General features: G+C 41.2%; 1 protein-coding gene and 2 pseudogenes across 1 annotated transcript; 1 reads left to right on the top strand and 2 right to left on the bottom strand.

Moving 5' to 3' along the window:
- Nucleotides 1-29: 29 nt before the first annotated feature.
- LOC130697190 (J domain-containing protein-like) lies at nucleotides 30-535 on the bottom strand. The gene is made up of 3 exons (XM_057520186.2): nucleotides 458-535; nucleotides 287-385; nucleotides 30-219 (listed from the first exon to the last, which is right to left on the bottom strand). Exons 1-3 carry the CDS (start codon nucleotides 533-535, stop codon nucleotides 61-63), a joined length of 336 nt encoding a protein of 111 aa, XP_057376169.2. The 3' UTR covers nucleotides 30-60.
- Nucleotides 536-14,831: 14,296 nt separating this feature from the next.
- On the bottom strand, nucleotides 14,832-15,234 carry LOC130697184 (J domain-containing protein-like; annotated as a pseudogene).
- A 26-nt stretch (nucleotides 15,235-15,260) lies between these two features.
- On the top strand, nucleotides 15,261-18,731 carry LOC130697185 (putative sodium-coupled neutral amino acid transporter 10; annotated as a pseudogene).
- The last annotated feature ends 3 nt before the right edge of the window (nucleotides 18,732-18,734 follow it).

Below are 18,734 nucleotides of genomic sequence, written 5' to 3'. Positions count from 1 at the left end.
GGTACGGCCCAGTGGAGAACCTGTGTTAATTTTAATATTTCAATCTATTTTACTTTAAACCTACATAGAAAGACATCCTGATGTTGCACATATAATACTTACGGCAGTAGATCGTTTATTTATGACAATCCATTGCTTGTATGAAATTGTTATTCCACTTGTTTTCCATCTGCCATAATCATTTCGCTTTTCTGGGTCACAGAGCACCTCCTTAGCTTCCTGTTGGAATGACCAGAAATTAACTGTATCTATCACATTACTTGGTTAATGTGCAGAATCTATTTACCTGAAGTTTTTGAAACTGAGTAGTGGACTTGTCATATGGATTCTTATCAGGATGACAACGTAATACTCTGTGTTTGTATTCGGTTAATATTTGGTCAACCTATTTATGTATGAAGTGAATATACAGAACTAAAAAAAAAGAACAAACAGCACAAATCTGACCGAAACTTACACTGGAGGAATCATCGCAACCTAATGTGTAGTAGTAGTTATCTTCCAGGCATCGCTCATTGAATGTAATTGCATCCATATCGTTAACCAAAAACAAGAGTACATATGGCAATACGGCAATCCGTTTTACCCAAATAAAAATAAAAAATATTGTTTTTTTTTCTGTTTGACTTCTATCGCCATCTACCGGTCACATTTCTAGTTAATTGTCTATACACTGACCGAAAAATATTTTAAGCCCGACTAAATAAGCCCGACTTAATAACCCCGACTTTCTGTTTTTTTTTACGGGTTAATTCAAAAAATAGAAGTCTGATATAAAAACATACCCCATTTTCATGATCAGCGATCAATTTCGCATCGGAATACTGTATTTTTAATGAAATCTAGGATTTGAGGAAAAATGGAAAAGCGAGAAAAAACAAAATTTTAGATTTCGCTTTAAATACGTGGTTTCGATGCAGAATTGAACGGGCATCACGAATATGAGGGTTGTTTTCTCGTGGAACTCATAGTGTTTTAATAAAACGTAAAAAACGGGGAAGTTGGGTTTAAAAAAATAAGCCCGACTAAAAAAATAAGCCCGACTTTATCTTTAAATTACGATTATTTCAAAAACGGCTTACTTGAAAATAAAACAAATGGTTTTTTCTGAATCCGCGTTAAAATAGGGTTATACTGTGGGATTTTCATCGCATTCCGAGAGATTTCGATTTTTTACGATTTTGACAAAAGTGAGAAGGCCTTATCTCTTAGCAATTTTGACAAAATGTTAGATTTCGCTTAAAATACATGGTTTCGATGCAGAATTGAACGGGGATCACGATTGTGAGGACTGTGTTCTCGTGGGACTCAAAGTTTTTTAATAAAACGTAAAAAACGGTAAAGTTGGGTTAAAAAATAAGCCCGCGCTTATATTGTCGGGCTTAAAATTTTTTCCTATTAAAAAATAATAGCATTGAATCTAGATAACTATAGATGATTCTGATTAAAAATTACTCAAGGAACATGAAAATGGAATTTGTCTTTACGTAGAGTTTATACTTTTGGAGTAATCTAAAATATGAAATAAATGTGTGTGCGAATCGAAACCATTACCAGCGCGCCAGTACGCTACAGCGCTAGCGTGAAACATCAAACTTCTTTGATTATTCAACGTTTGCATATGTATTTTATGTATATACTTGCATGCATATGCATATGTATTATACCTGAACATGTAGACTCAATATTTAACGCATAACCCAAAAGGTAACTAACGTTCAAAAAATCCTTTGTGGAATATTCATGGTGACAACTGAATGGATTGTAATTACGAACAACCATTATCAACTAGACTTGATAAGTCCTGGGAATGTGGCATAAGATCATTGTTTTCCAAAGCGGAAATTTAGAAACCGTGATTGTTAAAGTATTATGGCCCAACAGACGCGATGAGCTGCATGCAGGGCTACTTATACGTTTGGATATGAATGCAAAAAATAAATAATGACAAACCTACATTAGCTTTAACTTACTTTCCCTTCACAACTAGAATAGCACCAAGCCAATGCATGAATGCACTAGTGCCAAAATCGGCCGCAAGGTGATATGGAGTATTCTTGCATGTCATTAACGGTGCGTGATGCCACGCCCTAATTCGTGAGTGCTACATAATAATTAAAAATTTTAAACATTTACTCAAGTGTTTTGTTTATAATTACCTTGGATGTTGTTTATCACTATTTTCTGAATACAGTTCATTTATTACATTGTGCAATAGTTTCACTGAATTTAAATGAGAATTAGTTTAAGACGGAAAATGCCCGCTAGCGTTATCAACATGGTTTAGGGTCGTCATTCACGGTATATAATAGTTGCATGAACATCTTTAACGTAGCGGCACTTGAACAATGACTGGGTATGGTACCCTCCCAATGTTGGGAACTAGTACCAAGAGTCTGTAAGCAATTACAACTCGAAACGTCAAGCGTTGGTATGATGATGATGGCACCCACAATGATTGGTCCACCAATCATTGGCCCCCATTCCAATGCAGAACTGAATAGAGATGTAAGAGCTATCAGCTGATGCGAGATGGGGATCATATAGTACAGCAATATGATCTCCATCGGGGCAGGTCTGGAGGATACTAGTATGTCAGTCAAGTGCTTAGCGCAACCTTTTTGCCTATTTTTTCAATAATTAAAATAAAAACTGTCAAACCGAAACTCCTATCTCTGCCGAATATTTAAGCATTTCCTTAACATATAAAAATCTAAGGGCGAAATGAGGAAATAGCCATTATCTGGGCTGCTGCATTGCCTATCTGGTTGTACTTGGCGATCTCGGTCCAGAAATATTAATCAAAATAGGTGTAAATTACTCCTTGCAGTCAGCACGAATACTTATTCTTATGGCAGGTAAGGTCTCTACTGGATGCCAGTGATATTATTTCCATAAGGTTCTAAAATATATAACTTAATCATACACAGGAAATGGCATGTTCATCATATACCTCTGTGCCTCTTGAGAGATATTGAAACATTGGATGTAGTGTCAACAGTTTCTGTGGCTATGTAGTACATGTTATTGGTTTTGAAAGCATGTATATGATTCCCTGCCCTTAATTATGTTTTATGCATCCTTCTACATGAAGTATGCTACCAAAATAACAGTGCAGTTATGACAGATTTTTTTTTCAGTCCTTCTTTGAGGCTGATGTCCAGGGCCTAACCGAAGGAATGTCTTCAAATATTGAAGTATGGAAAATGGGGGGTGTACTCCAATGCGTACCGATATTTTCCATAGCTTTATGATGCCAAACGTGAGTGGAAATATTTAAATTGACAAGGAGAATGCCAGATTTAATGATCAGCTTTTTAAATGCATAGGCAGGTGTTCGAAGTATACCAGAACCTTCCCTAAAAGCAATGGATCGAGTAATATCGACAGCCATTGATTTGTGCACTTTTATGTACATGGGGGTAGGAATAGCTGGCTACCGGATGGGTAGGAATAGCCTTTGCGGATACGCATTTTACTGGCAAGTCAACATATTGTAAACTTTTTGCCTAGGAAAATCTGACGAATTTCATTGGGTCATATTTTGTCTCGACTAAGCAATATCCTCATAAGTTTTGCGCCGTCTTTTGTAACTGACCTTATGAAAGTGGGATTCCTGCTATCGATTATCTTGAGCTTTCCGTCGTGTGTTTTGCCCTGCAGGACAAGCTTTCATTCATTAGTGTATGGAAAGGTAAAGCGTTAATTCATTGATGATGTAATCGTTATGCCAAAGTGTTTGCTTTTGTTTGTTTTTTAAGTTGAGGAATCCCTTCAGACGTCTGAAACTAGTGGCGGGATGTCAGGAGGAACAACCGGCTCACTTTCGGATTTCCGTTTCAAAATCCTGACATTCATAATCGTCACGGCAACCTTAATAATAGGTAAAGTTTATTGAAATCTAGTACAATAAGATGAAAAAGAAAATATAAATGTCGATTGGTGTCTGTTGGTATCTGCATTCCGAATGTCGAGTTCGTTTTAGGTCTGGTGGGTGCCACTTCAGGAACGGCAGTTTGTTGTGTTGCGCCTGCGTGGATTTATCTGCAAGTTGCCCCATCGACTTCTGGTGAACGCTGGATTGCCAAAGTGGGTCTTCGAAGAATTTTGTCACTCGCAATAACTAAAGAATTCTCCGTGCGTTAGGTACTGTTCGTGTGCGGATTGATTATTCTTCTTTTGGGCACCGCTGCCAATATTTATGCAGAGGAAGAATACTCGGAAACTCACGCTGAGGTCATCATTCCGCCTAGTTTAAGGGAAATCGAAGCCAAATTTGACCTTCCGTTGCCTCAGTCATCGCCAGCAGTAGTCATGATGGACAACTTCAACAGACTTGGTGATAATTCCTTCAATGATCCTCTTAGCTTCAATAGGTCAGCATTCGGTTTGGGATTTCATTCCCAGATTATCGTTTAAGTTGTTGTGTTTTTCGTCTCGCTTTTTTATTCTTATTCAATACTATCATTAGGACAATTTGATCTACTACATAGATCTTTTATTTACTGGTTTTCGTTCATTTTCAGGAGAAAAAAACGAAGAATTGGGATCCAATAATGATGTAACAGCCGCGATTGAAGAATTAGCAATTTCAAATATTAGTCTGGCGGTTGTGCAATCGGCAGTTCCAGCAGTCCAGATACAAATAAACCGTTGCATTAATCCATAGAGAGAACTACCACAAGCTCCCACAGTGCACGTGTGCTTCCCCTCAACGTGAAGTGAAACAGGTGAAAACAATCGAGATAAAAGTACCAAGATCAGTTTGGTGCTCAACCGATCTGATTGTGTGTGCAAAACTGTGTTATTCCTGTGTGAGCAATTACTGAAGTCAAAAGCGGACTTTCTACGTATAATCTGCGGTATTTACACCATAAGAAAGGAGACTAACAAATAGCATATCGAGATGAGATACATTGACTATAGAATAATATTATGACTCAAGCTATAGAAGAGAGAATTCATGTGTTAATTTAGTCCAAGGTTGAGCATCGAACTGGGTTTCAACCTTAGTATGTTGATACCCGCAGCCAGACGCTTTACAAATAAGCTATGATAGTTATACAGTCGCTGATCAGACTGGCAAATAGCATAGCAAGAAGAAAACATTGACTATACAAAATGATCGTGCGTTGACTCAAGGTATACGAGACTGAAATTATATGTGACTATAGCTCAATGGTTGAGTATCGGCAAGCTATGCCGAATATTAGGGTTTAATACCCAATAGTTGCAGAAAGTGTAATTGGTGTCATGTGTGTGTGTATGTTTCTGGTGTCAATTATGTAAATGTGTCAGTTGTAATAAAATGTGTGTGATGTATAAATGTTTCCTAATAATTAATAATACAAAAATTACAAAGTAATCATGGGTTGCTAATGCCATTGACAGTCATTTGCCATGATTGTGTAGCTGAAGATAATTGCGTAAGACGAAGTAGGAAAAAAAATCGCCGTATCGTGATACAGAAAAAAAAATACAATTAACTCAATGTAACAATCAGGTGTGTAATTAATTTTAAAATAATACCATTCGCAGGACGAGAAAAGATTTTTCGAGCCGCAGAAATAGAGGATAATATTTTCAATGACATTTTTTACTATTCAGTATGTTTAAAAAGATTTTAAGAAAAAAAAAAGATTATAGGGTTTTAGTGCAATTGACACGAGTGATGCATCATTACGGGTCAAAATGTTTCTCTTCCCCATGTGACACAAATGTCGGAACTGTTATGATGGCCGTCACGTCACGTCACGTCACGTCACCATCCAATACAGTCTTTAACGTTGGCATTTTTCCAACTATTTGAAGTTTTTCTTTTTCGAACACATTAAATATGAGACTGATGATTAATGAAGAACCGCGACATCTGTTTGGTCAATACTCACAAGTATACATTCATTTGTTTGATGTCAAATCGTTCGGTGGCAAAAGTTCTTCTTCCAGAAGACTCATTTTCTGAAAAAAAAAATGTTTACGATGAGAAAGCTTCATCTAGGCAGACGATGGACAGGTTAAAATATTTGAAACAACAAAAGAAAACACATGTCATAGTTTAGAATGATCGAATAAACGCTCATGAATATTGTTACGTTGGCAATATCCGATTCGCCACTGCAGTAGCGACAACAGCGCTAGGACGGAAATCCCGCCCCAATTATGGCCGTCCATTGGAGCACCACCCTCGTCGCCGGATATAAAAGGGGCGATATTGCACTTCTGTGTGGCTTTTTGATTAATTGGTTAGGGCAATTAGTTTGCAGTTGTGTTATTAATCCTTTTGGTGAAATACACATTATCTTTTAATCTGAAGCACGACGTCTCTATCTTGGTACAAGATCCGTCCGTGACATGGTGGAGATGCAGGGTACCACCTGTTAGGCTGAGTAAGGTAAGCGCAATTGTTGTTCTTTTCGCACGGGTCTTGGGGAGTTTTTGAATAAGGAACTTGGAGGCAGGTGCTGTTTAGGGGTCCTTGGGAAGTGTGACCAGCCGGCTAGAAAGTGCCTTAAATTGCCGTGGTACAGGACCACAGACCTGGCCGATTTCCTTGATTCGCTGTTAGGTTGAAGACCCGTCCGAGTAAGTTGTTGAAAGCGCGTAGTAAAAGCCCGACAGGCCTACCATTGGGTGGGAGAGAGAGACGTAGCTCGGTGGATGAGTACGGATCCGCCTAGGCAGAGCAGGCGTTTACGAGGGTTAGCCGCGTCCCCGATAAGCGGGGAAGGACAACGCAGCGTTGGTCTTGACGGAAGTCAGGCGGAATCTCTAAAGAGAGTTACAGAAGTAGGGGCACAGACTGCCCAAGCGATCGGCCATACCATTCCGAGAAGAGAAATCGTATCACTGAACCCGATCGGAGAATCGAACGCGAGGACAAATTCCTCTTGTAGGTATCGGAAGCTCGTTCAGGAAGCAAGATCGAGAGATAGTGGTGTAGGAGAACAAACGTGTATTGATCCGAGGGAGCAACAGGAGGTAGCCGAAAAGCAAGGAATCTTTAACGAGTGCTCAAGGGAAGGAAGTGATAAGGGGTTAGACGATTTTTCTGGAGCTTTACCACTCGTGATAGTACCAACGCTTGAAATGGCCCAGCGCGCTGAATTTAGAGGAAATGATGGACCTCCCGCCCGTGCACCTGCACAGGCAGGAGGAGCCGTTCAGCGTGCACCGGCTCATCCATCGCAGTATCGTGAAGCACCAGTCTTCCGCGGAGGACCAGACGACGATGCCGCTGAATGGATGGAACGTTTCGAGAGGACCGCCAATTTCAATGGATGGGGTCCCGCTGAGAAAGCGGAATACTTTGGCTTATTCTTAGAAGGTACAGCAAAGGATTGGCTAGCTTGTCAATTAGGGGAGGTGGTCTGGGATGATGTTGCTCCGGATGACGCCGAACCCGGGATAAGGGGCCTACGAACCCGATTTTTAGATACATTTCGATCGGAGGATTTCGACCGTTATCATAAAGCTAGGCTACGTAGCCGAAAACAGGAGGCCTCGGAGACGGTCGTAGGATATTTCTACGACGTGCTAAATCAGTGCCGTAGGTTGAACCTAAGGATGCCTGAAGCGAAGAAAATAGATTATCTGTTGCGTGGGCTTAATCAGCCTTTGAAGCGAGAAATGACCATTAAACAGCCCCGGACGACAGATGAATTTTTGAAAGCACTCAAGATTTATACTAGGGCATATGAGGATTCAGAGAAACCAAATCAGGCAGTTAATTTTATGGGACAAGCGAAGGATCCTATTCCACCCAAGCGAGTCACGTATGCTGACTCCGAAGAAAGGCAAACTCCGTTGAAACAAGAAGCCTACGAGTACGACGCAAAGCGAGACGGCACGCGCCAAGGGTCGCATGACGAGTTAAAAAATTTAATACGCGATATGGCAGCTCGGATAGAAGAGCTGGAACGAGGCACTAAACAACTACGCCTGGGAGGGAGAGGGGAGAAACCTAAACCCTCCCGAACAGCAGACGGAAGGCCAATCTGCCACCGATGCGGACGCTCCGGTCATATTGCTCGTAACTGTGAGACCGATTTGAGTAATACGAGGCCACGATCACCAACACCCAGTCGGGAAGGAAGGGAGAACGAAAGGAGACCAGATGGACGTGATGTGGACCGACGCGGACGTGAGAACTCGAGACGAGATGGAAGCCAAGATGGGAGGAGAAACGTAAGTCGAGAACGCTCGCGTTATAATAGGGACGATAGTAGGGAAAGTCGTAGCCCTAGAACGGTTTCTAGACCTCCCGCGGACCGTGATCAGGGTCAAATGGCGGTGGGAATGATTTCACTCGAAGAAAAAGGGAAGAAGAAAGATGAGCTTAAGGAGGCTGAAAATGAAGACAAAGGGGCTGGCTGTGAGATGGAATCGCTCGGAGAAAAGGGGGAAGAGAATTGTAAAGTCGAAGAGGGCATAAAGGATAAAGGAGAAAACGTACCGATCTATTTGACCTACTCTCCGCGCCTCATATTCGAAGAAGTCAACTGTAAGGGATTGGCCGTCAAGGCAGTTATTGATACTGGAGCCGTAATTTCAGTTGCTTCGCCAAGCCTGCAAGAAAAGCTAAAAGCACCGTTGGTGGAATGGGAAGGACCGGTCATCATTATGGTAAATGGTCAAAGTACACAACCTCTTGGTGCCATTCAGTTGGAAATTGAACATCGGGGCCACAAGGCCAGTGGAAAAATCATTCTCTTGGAAATGAAAGGAATAGAACTACTGTTAGGGAACGATTTTTTAAGCCAGTTTGAGCGATTGGTGGTTCAGTACAAGAAGACGGGGGCAGTGGCATCTCTAGGTGAATTGCCAGTGAATGTAATCAACGAGCAGATAATCTCGCCTCCAAAGCTGGTAGCCAAGATAGGACGAATGCTGCCACCGAGAACCTTTGCTCTAGTGGAAGTAGAGCTTACCGCACAAGAGAAAAACATTTGGATGGTAGAGCCTTCGGACAAGTTAGCTCGAGTCAAAGGCATTACTACTGGGAAGGTACTTGTGTCCAGTGAATCCCCGCTAAACCGAGTGTTTGTTGTGAACTTAACGTACCAGAGAGCCTATATCCGAGAGGGGACCGTTTTGGGACAGATGGAAGAAATAGAACCTGTTGTTGTGACAATAGATGAGGAAGATAAAATGGGAATAAAGGATGACGAGGAGAATCTAGCCGTAATGGCACTCAGTCGAGGAAAGTTCTCTCCGTCCAGCGTCGCCCCTATTCCCAGGGAGACATTCAGGGCTAGGATTGCCGAAAGCTTATCACCCCCAGAAACAGAGAGATTGATTGACCTGTTAGAAGAATTTCATTCATGCTTCGCGCTGGCCGATAGTGAGCTGGGAGTTTGTCGTGTGGCCAAGCATCGAATCGACACGGGTAACACACCACCAGTTCACCAACCTCCGTACAAAAGCGCATGGAAAGAACGAGCCATTGTACAGCGACAGGTCGACGAGATGCTGGAAAAAGGTGTCATTGAGCCTTCCACCAGCCCTTGGGCATCGCCAGTTGTCTTGGTGAAAAAGAAAGATGGAAATTGGAGATTCTGCGTGGACTATCGGAAGCTAAACGTCGTCTCTGTGCAAGATGTTTACCCACTACCGCGGATTGAGGAAACCCTAGCCAGGATGGGGAACGCCTGCATTTTTTCGACAATGGATTTAGAAAGCGGATACTGGCAAGTGCCTATGGACGAAGCTGATAAAGCCAAAACAGCATTTATCACGCCCGACGGGCTCTATCAATTTTTGGTAATGCCGTTTGGTTTAGCTTCCGCTCCCGGAACATTCCAACGGATGATGGACCTGGTACTAGCCGGGCTCCGATGGACGATCTGCCTCGTCTACCTAGACGATATCATCATCTACGCGGGGGATACCAGGGAACATCTAATACGACTCCGGCAGGTACTGAGTGCCTTACACAAAGCTGGATTAAAGATCAAACTAGTAAAGTGCCAATTTGCAGCCCGGGAAGTAAAAGCCTTAGGGCACGTAATCAGCGGGGAAGGCATACGCCCAGACCCAGAAAAACTAAAGGCAATTGAAAAATTTCCGTCGCCGTGTTCCTTTCATAAACCCGCTGACCGACTAAAATGTGTTAGGAGCTTTATCGGACTCTGTTCGTACTACAGGCGATTCATTGCGCAGTTTGCGCATACTGCTAAACCTCTAACAGACATGTTTAAAAAAGGGGCATGCTTTGTATGGCAAGAACCTCAAGAAGAAAGCTTCAATTTATTAAAACAAGCGCTGATCAGAGCCGCTACGTTAGCCTATCCTGATTTTTCCAAACCTTTCGAGATCCATCCTGACGCGTGCGATTACGGTCTTGGAGCGGTGTTGTTACAACGCATCGACAACGTGGAGAGACCCCTCGCCTACGCGAGTCGCCTCTTGACAAAAGGCGAGAACAATTATTCCATCACGGAAAAAGAATGCCTCGCGATGGTCTGGGCGGTGAAGAAATTTAGAAGCTACATTTGGGGAATTGAGACCGTGGTTGTGACTGACCATCACGCGCTTTGTTGGCTGTTAAGTAAAAAGGATCTGGCCGGACGTTTGGCTCGTTGGAGCCTGCAATTACAAGAATTTTTACTAAGGATTGTACACCGTAACGGTAGACTGCATACGGATGCGGACACGTTATCGCGTTATCCAGTCAACATTGTCACAGAAACAGATGTGTCACTAACCTGCATAGTGGCAGCCTTAAGTATCGATCATGACAATAAAGAGAAATTACAACGCGCCCAGCAAGAGGAATGGGATCAAGTGTTTACTGCAATCAAACGAGGAAAACTCCGAGGGCAGTATCGGATTCAAGATGGCCTGTTATTCCGCGAGAAGATCCTCGATGATGGACGACTCCTAAAACTGTGTGTAACCCAAACATTCATAGAAGAGGTTATGCGCGCTTGCCATCATGACATCACGGCTGGACTGGATTGAGACGCACTCTAGCGAAAGTGCGAGCTCGTTACTATTGGTGGAAAATGGACGAAGACGTTAGTAGATTCGTTCGCAGTTGTCGAGAATGCCAATCACGTAAGTCAGTGTACCAGCGGCCAGCCGGGTACATGGAAGTAATAAAAACAGAACGTCCGTTTGAAAGATTGGGAATAGATATCCTGGGACCGTTCCCACTATAAAAAATGGGGAACAAACACATCGTCGTGGCAGTAGATTATGTTACGAAATGGGCAGAAACTAGAGCGCTTCCGAGTGCCGACGCCAAAGAAGTGGCAGATTTCCTGGTAAAAAGTGTGTTGTTACGTCATGGCGCCCCGCGCCAGCTAACTACGGATAGAGGCCGCTGTTTCATCGCAGAACTCACCCAACATGTGGTGAAGGCCATGGAGACTAACCACCGTATGACAACGGCCTATCGTTCGCAAGCGAACGGCTTGGTGGAACGGCTGAATCACACGCTGTCTGACATGCTTTCAATGTATGTCAGCTCAGATAATCGGGACTGGGATGAGTCACTACCCTACGTGACGTTCGCGTACAATACCAGCCGTCAAGAGACCACCGGAAAGACGCCATTTTACTTGGTGTATGGGAGAGAAGCCGTTCTCCCCATCGACGCTATGGTGGGCGCGGATCCCAACCCTGCGTCGCCAAAGGACAGGGATCCGACCGAATGGGCAATCGAACGTCTCCAACAGGCACGATTGTTAGTGCAGGAGCGCGCAGCCCTTATACATCGTGACCAAAAGGAACAATATGACAAAAGAAGGAGAGAAGCACCCACTTACCTGCCTGGAGACGAAGTTCTGGTGTACAAGCCTATTCGAAAGGTAGGAAGGTCGGAAAAACTTTTGCATCGATGGTATGGTCCATATAAAGTGGTACGCCAGACCACCCCAAGCAACTACGAAATACGCCTAGGCCGCTCGCCCAAAACAGAGATAGTACATGACGAGCGTATGAAATCATTCATTGATGTCGTTGGAACTCCGCCACCGCTCCCCAAGCCGGACAGCAAGGATGTATCCCCGGAAACGTCACAATCTAACTTACACGAGGCGTCGCCAACTGCCGCCCCAGAAGGGTCAGCGACCCCGGAAACTGACGATGGTCAACGGAATCAGGAAAGTGATGCATGCGTGGGGACCCCGCCTGCAGAGGAGACGGTACCGGAACCAGGAATACCAACAGCAACCCCGGATGGGACTGGTTTAAGACGATCAGCTCGAGGAAGGATACCGAGGAAGCAATTCATACTAGCACTACCATTTTTCCTTTTGTTTTTGACACTAAACGCACCGTTGAAAATATCGGCAAAAGAGATCGTGGCCTACCAAGGAGTAATCTTCAAACCCGAAAAAGATGTAGCCTTCTCAGACTCAGAATGGATAGTTGTCTCCGACTTCACCTTCGACACTCTAGAAAAAGTCATTAAACAATTACAGTTTATATTAGAAGTGCGAATGGGTACATTGATTTACCGGAACGACGCCTTGGAAGACAAATTCAAAGAACGTTTTCGGCGGCAGCTGAATGTTCGCACACAGGTAGAAATAGCAAAACTGCGTGAAAGCCATCTACGACTTAATGAGTTGAAGGAGGTCGTTGGAATAAAGGATCCAAGAAGGAAGAGAGCAATAGCTGATGGCGGAGGAAAGATCCTAAACTGGCTGTTTGGAGTAGCCACGCAGGAAGACCTAGAACATGTGAACGAGAGAATAAACAAATTATCCACAGAAACCACGTCAATTGTGCACGCCATGGAGGTTCACGCATCTCTAATTAATGAAACCTTGTGGGAAACTCAGGCTGCAGCAAAAGCCATCGGAGAGTTACGGGTCGCCTTTAGCCACGTCGAAGCCGAAGCATGGAAGGTCAGCCAACAAGTTGGAAGTTTTCAGCAAGAGATGGAGCGGCAAGCGTCAGCCACCGAGAAAATCGATAATGTCTTTCGACACGTTCAGAAATCCCTTGCTTGGATAGACGAATCGGTGACCAATTTCGCCGTTGGACTAGCGACAATGGCGACAGAAAGGCTACCAGCTACGCTTTTTCCGCCTAAGCAAGTAGAGTTAGTGTTAAAAGAAGTGAAAAACACCTTGCCAACGGGTTGGACGCTGAGTCCTTCAATCCAAATGGGTGATGTATAGCAGAAACAAATACGATCAACTGAAAGTGTAGCGATCCACGTTCTGATGCAAATGAGAGATTCTTTGGCGCTGTTGCTGTATCGTTAAGACATTGCCATCTTTTCAAAATGGATTTCCTACTAAACACCATGCCTTTTTTCATAGAATATTAGCCAAATCATTTTGAAAAATAAAAAAAAACATGCATTTACCTAGTTGACGAACAACGTACCTATCTTGCCTAACTCCTCGTTCCTCTTAGTATCTTCACATCTACTTTGTTCAGACATAGTATGTCCCTTTAATGAACTAAAAGACAAAAAAAAATAATTAACACAATTACGTTTTCAGAAAACATGTACAAGAAACCTATTTACCTTGTTGACAGAAATGACACCAGAATAGTACTTTAAAATAATGGTGTTTCGTGTCAATCGTACTGATTTTTGTTTTGTTTTTTTTTTTTTTTGCTTGTTTTTTTGTTTTTTTTTTGTGTGGGATAACGATTAAGATTTTCCAATTTTTCTTTTCATTATGGCCAATTAAGTTAGACTTAAGCACTACTCAAAGAAATACAATTGCTTCGACATCTCAAACCTCCGGGGGAGGAGGAGATGGCGTGTAACGATTAGTCCCAAATAGAAATAAGTAGTTCTAAAGTTCAGCACTAGGTGACGTGTTTCCTCTTCTTGTAATGCTCATGTTGTTATTATTGATAAGTTAGAAAAACAGTAGTCTTGATTTCCAGCGCCAGATGGCATCCTATTATTATCTATATACTTTTCTAAATGTTGTTGTAATGAACGCCAGATGGCGCTTGCCGGAAGTGTCAGCTGTCTAAGCTGGCAATCCCTCTCTTTTTCGCGTAGCTTGATCGTGAACGGTTATATTTGACAAGTGCTCTTCACATTTCTTGTGTGGTTTTGTTCTGGATTTATGTAAGGTTATTCTCGTGTTGTAAGTTTGCGTTAAGGGAATTTGGTTGGATTTCGTATGAACGCATTTCTTATATTATTATTATTGTTTGTCAAGTGTTTACCTTTTGTGTGTGACTTTCTTGAACAGTCTTTGGGACATTTACGCCCTCGGCTCCTTGTTTCGGTCGTCTCATTTCCAGACGTGAACGAAATATAAAGGTTGCAGGTAAAAGTATTGTATAAATAGAAATTGTCATTCAGTTCGGAACCACAAACTAAAAAGCATTAATCAATATCTGTTGGCCATAATTACCATTTAACAATTTCACCCTTCTGAATCTTCTGTTTAAAAAATATTAGCTTATTATTGAGAACGAAATCTTGGCAATTGCACATACAGTTTTTTGTAAGGGAACAATATAATTTTATCAGCAAATCTGAAATCAATAAAAAAAAAGTTTTTTTTCGTTTCACAAGAAATACCTGTTGCAAATACATTCCATATTGTTTCTGCAATGAAATTAATGTCAAAATTCCATTCTTACAAGGATTGCTGGTATTCAAAGTCCTAAAATAAATGCTTTATGGCATTAATGTACAGAACGAAAAATTTGCATTTACCTTGTTTGACGAACGTTTCTATCTTGCCTGTAGCATTTTTTGTTCATGTTTTGGTATGGCCCAGTGGAGAACCTGTGTTAATTTTAATATTTCAATCTATTTTACTTTAAACCTACATAGAAAGACATCCTGATGTTGCACATATAATACTTACGGCAGTAGATCGTTTATTTATGACAATCCATTGCTTGTGTGAAATTGTTATTCCACTTGTTTTCCATCTGTCATAATCATTTCGCTTTTCTGGGTCACAGAGCACCTCCTTAGCTTCCTGTTGGAATGACCAGAAATTAACTGTATCTATCACATTACTTGGTTAATGTGCAAAATCTATTTACCTGAAGTTTTTGAAACTGAGTAGTGGACTTGTCATATGGATTCTTATCAGGATGACAACGTAATACTCTGTGTTTGTATTAGGTTAATATTTGGTCAACCTATTTATGTATGAAGTGAATATAAAGAACTAAAAAAAAAGAACAAACAGCACAAATCTGACCGAAACTTACACTGGAGGAATCATCGCAACCTAATGTGTAGTAGTAGTCATCTTCCAGGCATCGCTCATTGAATGTAATTGCATCCATATCGTTAACCAAAAACAAGAGAACATATGGCAATACGGCAATCCGTTTTACCCAAATAAAAATATAAAATATTGTTTTTTTTTTCTGTTTGACTTCTATCGCCATCTACCGGTCATATTTCTAGTTAATTGTCTATACACTGACCGAAAAAAATTTTAAGCCCGACTAAATAAGCCCGACTTTCTGTTTTTTTTACGGGTTAATTCAAAAAATAGAAGTCTGATATAAAAACGATCAGCGATCAATTTCGCATCGGAATACTGTATTTTTAATGAAATCTAGGATTTGAGGAAAAGTGGAAAAGCGAGAAGGCCTTCTCACTTTTGCAATTTTGGCAAAATTTTAGATTTCGCTTTAAATACGTGGTTTCGATGCAGAATTGAACGGGCATCACGAATATGAGGGTTGTTTTCTCGTGGAACTCATAGTGTTTTAATAAAACGTAAAAAACGGGGAAGTTGGGTTTAAAAAAATAAGCCCGACTTTATCTTTAAATTACGATTATTTCAAAAACGGCTTACTTGAAAATAAAACAAATGGTTTTTTCTGAATCCGCGTTAAAATAGGGTTATACTGTGGGATTTTCATCGCATTCCGAGAGATTTCGATTTTTTCCGATTTTGACAAAAGTGAGAAGGCTATAGCCTTCTCTTTTAGCAATTTTGACAAAATGTTAGATTTCGCTTTAAATACATGGTTTCGATGCAGAATTGAACGGAGATCACGATTGTGAGGATTGTGTTCTCGTGGGACTCAAAGTTTTTTAATAAAACGTAAAAAACGGTAAAGTTGGGTTAAAAAATAAGCCCGCGCTTATATTGTCGGGCTTAAAATTTTTTCCTATTAAAAAATAATAGCATTGAATCTAGATAACTATAGATGATTCTGATTAAAAATTACTCAAGGAACATGAAAATGGAATTTGTCTTTACGTAGAGTTTATACTTTTGGAGTAATCTAAAATATGAAATAAATGTGTGTGCGAATCGAAACCATTACTAGCGCGCCAGTACGCTACAGCGCTAGCGTGAAACATCAAACTTCTTTGATTATTCAACGTTTGCATATGTATTTTATGTATATACTTGCATGCATATGCATATGTATTATACCTGAACATGTAGACTCAATCTTTAACGCATAACCCAAAAGGTAACTAACGTTCAAAAAATCCTTTGTGGAATATTCATGGTGACAACTGAATGGATTGTAATTACGAACAACCATTATCAACTAGACTTGATAAGTCCTGGGAATGTGGCATAAGGTCATTGTTTTCCAAAGCGGAAATTTAGAAACCGTGATTGTTAAAGTATTATGGCCCAACAGACGCGATGAGCTGCATGCAGGGCTACTTATACGTTTGGATATGAATGCAAAAAATAAATAATGACAAACCTACATTAGCTTTAACTTACTTTCCCTTCACAACTAGAATAGCACCAAGCCAATGCATGAATGCACTAGTGCCAAAATCGGCCGCAAGGTGATATGGAGTATTCTTGCATGTCATTAACGGTGCGTGATGCCACGCCCTAATTCGTGAGTGCTACATAATAATTAATAATTGTTTTGTTTATACTTTCCTTGGATGTTGTTTACCACTATTTTCTGAATACAGTTCATTTATTACATTGTGCAATAGTTTCACTGAATTTAAATGAGAATTAGTTTAAGACGGAAAATGCCCGCTAGCGTTATCAACATGGTTTGGGGTCGTCATTCACGGTATATAATAGTTGCGTGAACATCTTTAACGTAGCGGCACTTGAACAATGACTGGGTATGGTACCCTCCCAATGTTGGGAACTAGTACCAAGAGTCTGTAAGCAATTACAACTCGAAACGTCAAGCGTTGGTATGATGATGATGGCACCCACAATGATTGGTCCACCAATCATTGGCCCCCATTCCAATGCAGAACTGAATAGAGATGTAAGAGCTATCAGCTGATGCGAGATGGGGATCATATAGTACAGCAATATGATCTCCATCGGGGCAGGTCTGGAGGATACTAGTATGTCAGTCAAGTGCTTAGCGCAACCTTTTTGGCTATTTTTTCAATAATTAAAATAAAAACTGTCAAACCGAAACTCCTATCTCTGCCGAATATTTAAGCATTTCCTTAACATATAAAAATCTAAGGGCGAAATGAGGAAATAGCCATTATCTGGGCTGCTGCATTGCCTATCTGGTTGTACTTGGCGATCTCGGTCCAGAAATATTAATCAAAATAGGTGTAAATTACTCCTTGCAGTCAGCACGAATACTTATTCTTATGGCAGGTAAGCTCTCTACTGGATGCCAGTGATATTATTTCCATAAGGTTCTAAAATATATAACTTAATCATACACAGGAAATAGCATGTTCATCATATACCTCTGTGCCTCTTGAGAGATATTGAAACATTGGATGTAGTGTCAACAGTTTCTGTGGCTATGTAGTACATGTTATTGGTTTTGAAAGCATGTACATGATTCCCTGCCCTTAATTATGTTTTATGCATCCTTCTACATGAAGTATGCTACCAAAATAACAGTGCAGTTATGACAGATTTTTTTTTTTTTTTCAGTCCTTCTTTGAGGCTGGTGTCCAGGGCCTAACCGAAGGAATGTCTTCAAATATTGAAGTATGGAAAATGGGGGGTGTACTCCAATGCGTACCGATATTTTCCATGGCTTTATGATGCCAAACGTGAGTGGAAATATTTAAATTGACAAGGAGAATGCCAGATTTAATGATCAGCTTTTTAAATGCATAGGCAGGTGTTCGAAGTATACCAGAACCTTCCCTAAAAGCAATGGATAGAGTAATATCGACAGCCATTGATTTGTGCACTTTTATGTACATGGGGGTAGGAATAGCTGGCTACCTAGCCTTTGCGGATACGCATTTTACTGGCAAGTCAACATATTGTAAACTTTTTGCCTAGGAAAATCTGACGAATTTCATTGGGTCATATTTTGTCTCGACTAGGCAATATCCTCATAAGTTTTGCGCCGTCTTTTGTAACTGACCTTATGAAAGTGGGATTCCTGCTATCGATTATCTTGAGCTTTCCGTCGTGTGTTTTGCCCTGCAGGACAAGCTTTCATTCATTAGTGTATGGAAAGGTAAAGCGTTAATTCATTGATGATGTAATCGTTATGCCAAAGTGTTTGCTTTTGTTTGTTTTTTAAGTTGAGGAATCCCTTCAGACGTCTGAAACTAGTGGCGGGATGTCAGGAGGAACAACCGGCTCACTTTCGGATTTCCGTTTCAAAATCCTGACATTCATAATCGTCACGGCAACCTTAATAATAGGTAAAGTTTATTGAAATCTAGTACAATAAGATGAAAAAGAAAATATAAATGTCGATTGGTGTCTGTTGGTATCTGCATTCCGAATGTCGAGTTCGTTTTAGGTCTGGTGGGTGCCACTTCAGGAACGGCAGTTTGTTGTGTTGCGCCTGCGTGGATTTATCTGCAAGTTGTCCCATCGACTTCTGGTGAACGCTGG

The sequence above is a fragment of the Daphnia carinata genome, unplaced genomic scaffold (assembly GCF_022539665.2).
Source record: "Daphnia carinata strain CSIRO-1 unplaced genomic scaffold, CSIRO_AGI_Dcar_HiC_V3 NW_026453038.1, whole genome shotgun sequence".
Taxonomy (NCBI): domain Eukaryota; kingdom Metazoa; phylum Arthropoda; class Branchiopoda; order Diplostraca; family Daphniidae; genus Daphnia; species Daphnia carinata.
Note: the sequence above shows the minus strand (reverse complement) of the source record. Positions and strands in the feature narration are given on the sequence as shown.

Excerpts from the sequence above, each read along its gene's own strand:
- LOC130697190 (XM_057520186.2), bottom strand. The coding sequence starts at position 535 with ATGGATGCAATTACATTCAATGAGCGATGCCTGGAAGATAACTACTAC. Across the intron at positions 386-457 it reads GTTGCGATGATTCCTCCAGT|GTTGACCAAATATTAACCGA; the intron begins GTAAGTTTCGGT and ends ATACATAAATAG. Across the intron at positions 220-286 it reads CTCAGTTTCAAAAACTTCAG|GAAGCTAAGGAGGTGCTCTG; the intron begins GTAAATAGATTC and ends TCATTCCAACAG.